This window comes from Leiobunum rupestre, chromosome 6 (assembly GCF_980474605.1).
Source record: "Leiobunum rupestre chromosome 6, qqLeiRupe1.1.hap1, whole genome shotgun sequence".
Taxonomy (NCBI): Eukaryota; Metazoa; Arthropoda; class Arachnida; order Opiliones; family Sclerosomatidae; genus Leiobunum; species Leiobunum rupestre.
In genome coordinates, this window is record NC_143389.1 from 56,378,922 (window position 1) to 56,384,921 (window position 6,000).

The 6,000-nt window shown below is 36.6% G+C and overlaps 2 protein-coding genes across 4 annotated transcripts; one reads left to right on the top strand and one right to left on the bottom strand.

Annotated features, from left to right (window-relative positions):
- Nucleotides 1–935: 935 nt before the first annotated feature.
- LOC149942691 (uncharacterized protein F54H12.2-like) lies at nt 936–1,676 on the top strand. The gene has a single exon (XM_090179508.1). The coding sequence runs from the start codon at nt 936–938 to the stop codon at nt 1,674–1,676; it is 741 nt and encodes a 246-aa protein (XP_090035634.1).
- A 1,137-nt stretch (nt 1,677–2,813) lies between these two features.
- Nucleotides 2,814–5,760, bottom strand: LOC149942692 (uncharacterized). 3 transcript variants are annotated; one of them, XM_090178395.1, is made up of 8 exons: nt 5,634–5,760; nt 5,437–5,578; nt 5,153–5,380; nt 5,008–5,095; nt 4,576–4,945; nt 3,980–4,518; nt 3,676–3,780; nt 2,814–3,595 (listed from the first exon to the last, which is right to left on the bottom strand). In XM_090178395.1, exons 1-6 carry the CDS (start codon nt 5,724–5,726, stop codon nt 4,474–4,476), a joined length of 966 nt encoding a protein of 321 aa, XP_090034521.1. In that variant the 5' UTR covers nt 5,727–5,760; the 3' UTR covers nt 2,814–3,595; nt 3,676–3,780; nt 3,980–4,473. The 3 variants fall into 3 exon arrangements, with proteins under 3 accessions (XP_090034521.1, XP_090034520.1, XP_090034519.1); XM_090178394.1 differs by having other exon boundaries at nt 3,676–4,518; XM_090178393.1 differs by lacking the exons at nt 4,576–4,945; nt 5,008–5,095; nt 5,153–5,380; nt 5,437–5,578; nt 5,634–5,760 and having other exon boundaries at nt 3,676–4,446.
- Between the last annotated feature and the right edge of the window lie 240 nt (nt 5,761–6,000).

Sequence of the window (6,000 nt, forward strand, 5' to 3'; positions counted from 1 at the left end):
ATAAACATCTGAAACGAGTTGAGGTTCATATAACTAAGGGGTTTTACTGTAAAATACCTCCTAATATAGCGATGATATTGGGGTTTTCTCTTAAGCAAGAAGGCGAATTGAAAATTAGGAAATCTACGCTAGCCCCACATACCGTAGATATGGACGTGGGATTACATTCTTTGTTTGTGTATTCCGATATCGTTGGAAGTACGATCGTGGGGGACAGGAACGTACCTCTTTTAAGAATTATTAGTGTTAAAGGGAAAGATGGTGAAACTAGACTCGATATTCACTAAACCACACTATTTACCCGTCGCCAGCCCAAACATCCAAATTATCGAAATTAATATAATGGATGACTTAGGGAACCCAGTCCAATTCGAGCGTGGTAAGGTACACGTTACCTTACATTTCAGACCGCGAAGAGATCGGAGTTCCCTATAACATCCGCTGTAGACGTGTTTAACACATCATTTTAGTATAGCTCAACGCGAGACCAACATCATGCGGCGACAACCGTACAACCCCGCCGTTAATGATTACGATAAATATTATTTGAATCAGGCCGGCTATGGAGCCATTCCCGTGTATACTGGTGTAGGTGTTCAGAAAGGTTATGGATTGGGTAACATACTAGCATCCTTATTTAGGAGTGCTATCCCTCTCATTAAGAGTGGAGCAGTGTTTCTGGGTAAAAAAGCCCTTGACACTGGAGCGAAAGTGGTTTCAGATGTGGTTAGTGGAATTCCAATCACAACAGCTCTGAGAAACAGATCAATGAACGCGGGCAAAGAAACTCTGTTATCAGCGAGGGAGCGAGTGAAGGATATGACTGGATTGGGACTTAAAAGGAAACGTGGTGTGGTTCGCAAAGTCACTCGAAAGAAATCTAAGAAGAAGAAAACATCGTTTCCTTCTCACTCTGATTTATTTTCATAAGTGTTATGGCTCTTTTACATCCCCACTCGAGCGGGTGTGTCAATTCTGAATTGGACCTTTTTCAAGTTCCTCTGTCTCAAACTGGTATCGTCAGCGGTGAATGGGTCGAATACAATCCCATTTCGAGCATTACTAACAACTCATCATTAACCTTTTGCATAAGTGGAAATTCCGAAGCGTATGTTGATTTATCACAAACACTTCTACACGTTCAGGTGGATATCAAAAAAGAAGATGGATCTTACCCTAAAGCCGCTGTTATTGCGCCGGATGGTACAGTTACTACACCTGCCGATAATATTGCACCCGTCAATTTATTTTTGCACAGCCTCTTTCCAGAAGTTCATTTATTTTTAAACGAAAAGTCTGTTACGTCCAACGCTAATAATTATCCGTATAAAAGTATGATTCAAACTATGCTAACCTTTGGTGATTCGGCAAAAACGAGCCATCTAACTAGTTCTTTGTTCTATCGCGACACGACCGCTAAATTTGACGATTTAAAAAAAAACCAAGGTTTCTTAAAGAGGGCCTCTTTTGCGCAACAGGGGACGATAGATATGATCGGTGTCGTTCATTTAGATATATGTCAACAACCTCGATATCTATTGAACTTAGTGGATTTGAAATTTGTTTTCGGAAAACCAAACAAAGAATTCTGTTTACAAAGTGATGTAAAATGTCAGTTAGAGATCAAATCTGCATCCCTTTATCTCAGAAAAGTAAATCTAATTCCGGAAATTTAGTTATAGCACGCCAAAGTTTTACAAATGGCAAGAGCTAAATACCCCATTACCCGCACCGAATGTACTTCTTTTTCGATTCCTAGCGGAAATATGGGCGCCGTGCAAGACCATTTGTCTAAAGTCGTTATAGGATTAGTCTCCCAGGGTTCTTTTCTAGGTGACATAAAATTGTCACCATATAATTTCCAACATTTTAATTTGAATCACATTGGGTTGTACGTAGACGGTAGTAGTGTACCGCATAAAGCACTTACCCCAAATTTCGCTAAGAATAGTTATATACAGGCGTACGCTAATTTATTTCTTCAAACTGGACAGTGGAATATAGACGAAGGAAATCAGATCAGTCGAGAAGACTACGCGGGAGGAAATTGTCTTTTCGCTTATGATTTGACGGCTGATTTGATAAGCAACGCGTCACATTTCCATTTGGTTAAAAACGGAAATTTAAGACTGGAAATAAAATTCGCTTCTTCATTACCAGAAATTATCGCAGTAATTGTGTACGCGGAATTTCAGAGTTTGATTGAGATTGATAAAAATAGAACCGTTGTTCTCGACTAAATTACGTGGATACGCTACAATTGACCGAAATTATGGAGAAAGATAAATTCGCGAAGGACCTATTTCGTGGAGTATTTGCCGCGAACAAATTACCTAAATTCGTGACGACATTCCCATCGCTATATATCGTTAACACGGCTACATCGTCGAGTTCGGGAGAACATTGGGTCATATTGTACTTCTCGAGAAACAAAAATACTGAATTTTTCGACTCCTACGATAATCCTCCGGATATGTTCCGCTTTCATGACTTCGTCGAAAGAAACAGTAAAACTATTACTTTCAATTCGTTACAACTACAAGCAAATCGCAGTATGACGTGTGGAGGGTTTTGCGTGTATTTCGCTATAAATCGATTTAGAGGTGTAAAAATGTTTCATATTGTGACTAGATTTTCGAAAAATAAAACTGTCAATGACAAAATGATCAAAGAATTTATGTATTCAAAATATTCAATTATTAGAACAATAAACTGAATATTAACGAAACTTGCTTATGAACAATAAAACAAAGATAGTTTAATATTTCTTAAACTCTTATTTATTCTGAAATATGATCAGAACGAGATTGGGATTCACGCGTTTTTGTTTCTGTTTGTATGCTTTTTCAAAAGGTCAATCCAATAATGGCCGTAAGATAAAGTTCTAATACCATCCCCCAAAATATATTTTTTATTGTCGCAAGGGTTTAAAGCCATTTTATTTTGAGATATTGTATAAAGGTCATGTTTCAAGCTGACGATGCGCTTCATCTCGCTAATAGTTAGTTTTCTCTTAAACAAACACTCGCGATATTGGACATGTCGAATTTTGTTTTTTACCACTTTTTTGCAAATGCCCTTTAGAGTTTTTTCTCCCCCCTCTTCGAAATTAAACTATACATTTTTGGTCTCAAACCACAGAATTCTTGAATTGGTGTTCCATCCATTTCATCTTTCATTTTTTATATCACTTTTTTATTTGCGTCACTGTAAGAAGGATGGTCGATAGGATAACCTGAGAAGTCAAAAAGTTCGGAATCATTCTTAAAATCGGCGTAGACGTCATCAGTCCTTATATCGTAGGTGAGACTATCGGTGTCCGTGAAAAGAAGCTTCGCATTACTCTTGTATTTCTTCATTATATAATCGTAATGGAATTCATAAATACAGAGTTTTGACAACTCCAAAATGGTAAACCCCGTGTATATTGGTCTATTCAACGTTAAACTTCTCTTTTTCATATGAATACCCACAAGTTCATTATGGAATATTGTGAATTTTTCGAAACAGGGGGAAGACGCTTTTTTAATTGCCCGTTCAGGTGTTTGAACTAAGTGGAAATCTATTCTGTTTCGTAAATTCTCCATCGTTTTACCTGTTATAAAAAAAATAAAAAATAAAAAAATTAAACAAAGGGTAAATTTTTGTTTGTTTTTCTCTTTGTTTGTTTCATACCAAAGACACTATTGTTTTGGAGCTTGAAGAGGTCACGTTCAAAATCGTTTTCGGCCATTTTTTTCTTCTCGGTGTTGAATTCAATGAATGGTCGTAGCCACGGTCCTTGATTGAACGATAAAATCTTATGAACTCGGATTAATTTCAACCCCTTGGAGACGTAATATTTAAGATTTCTGTAGTGTACAACATATTTTTCCTTGTTCATCAAACTGGGGACCAATTTTGGAAGCGTGTTTTTTTGCGGGAGCTTTAGCTCTTGTAACATTAGTTTATAATATGGTGAAAACATATCCTTATTTACTATCCGCGATTCGGGAGCGAGTGGATAGCAATTATGTTCTTGATGAAGTTCTTGGGGATATTCCAAATCAACTTCCAATATGAAACCGTAAGGCGACTCGTTTGGTAAATTTAACACATGTTTATTAGTGAAGGACAATAAATCATTTAAAGGTACCCAAGCGAACTTACTCATTGGGAAATAATCTATCATAGAATAACCGTATAAGTTATTCGTGTCCAAGTAAATTATATAATTACTCGGATTTTTGGAATTGTAAGTTTCTGGGATATACTTATTATTCGCTTGGGCAAATCTATGACTTATCATGGAAACGCCTCCCCGTATTCCACGCTCAATAAATAAATGAATGTCTATATCCTGTATAAGCTCTAGTCGGACATTCGTCATGTAAAGAGCAGCTTCAAAAGCTAATCCGGGTCCGGTGTAAGCGTGTGCACAGTCTAGTTTATAAAATTCAATGCACATAGTACGGAAGCTTTGGTAAACATCTGCTAATTGTAGTGTGTCCAAACGCACATAAAAGTCGTGTAACTCTCCTGTAAGATAGAATAATCAAACGTTTGGATATGAAATGTCTCCCACACCTGACGTACATTTTCGTAACATTCATCAGATAATTCCTCGTCGGTTAGAGCGTTAAAAAAATCTTCTTTCGGTGGTAATTTTGTTTCATTAAATTTATCCATATCACTCATGTAGTCATAAGGGTACGATAATTTTTTAAGTAAATGAGTAACTTCACTAGGTGAATAGACAGAGTTAAGAATAGGGAATTTGTCAGGTCCACCCTTTGCTAAATTAGAGACAAGGGTTTCCAGAGATGCTGGCATAAATCGAACGGAATCGATAAAACGTAGTCGTCCAAAAGTAAAACTAATGTAAGTTTCTGCGGTGGAAGGGATGCATGTAATTTTTTCTTCCTTCTTTAAACCTATTCTTTGCATGATAAGGTGAGCATCATACCTGTTAATATGTAATCCACACTCTTTAAGCAAAATTGATTAAATTATATTCTATAAACGTACCGAGATAAATTGTGCATAATAACTGGTATGAACTTCCCCACTCGTAGCTTTAAATTACAAGAGTTGTGTGCAATTCCACGGAAACGCCCTGAAGGTGTTCAATAATTATATTCTATACACAAGCTATATATATTTATATGTTTACCTGAATAATGACAATGATCTTTGACCGGTGGATCGGTGAGAGTTAGAATTTCGGAGCAAACATAGCAATGAGTGGCTTTCGAACACGTTTCAATTTCTGAGGGTGTGAGGTCCATCGGGACGTTTTTCTTTAATAAATCGACGATGATTTTTTGTTCCGCTAGTAGGCTCTCCAGAAACACGTCGAAAGCATCTGTACCTCTATAAGTCACAGGTGCGTTTGGTGTGCCTAAATTATAATAAAATTAAAGTGTAGAACAGGAAAATATTACAATTATACGATACCATCTGGTCCTACAACAACGTAGCTAAATCCACATGCTTCGTGTTCTGACAGTGTGGTAGTAGATGATAAGATTGAATCCGGAAAACAAGTCTGAATTTTCACAATTAGAGACTCGAAGTCGGCAATTATAACGTACGGCACCTGAAATAATAAAGTACATTTAATATTTTCCAAGAAAAAAACAATATCGAGTTACCTTTTGTATCCATCCAAATTTGTCAAATTTCAAAATGGGAGTTTTCAGAGGCATTTTTATACGTTGGGGTCCATGAATATAACAGTTTTCCATATGATTTTGGTGGTTTTGTTTAGAATTTTCTCCAGAAAACCGATGTAGACAATAACGACATACGTAAATCTTACCATTATGTTTAGTGGAGTTGCACAGCAATCTACTCATATTACGTATCAGACAAAAATTGTGTTTTTCTCCGGAAACAATGTACAGAAGGTCAATTTGTCTAACTTGGGAAACTTTATTATCACTAATGTGACGAGGAAAGACCTCATTTTTTTCCCAACTAAAGATATTAATTGACAGATTGGTTTTTTTTTTCGAATTT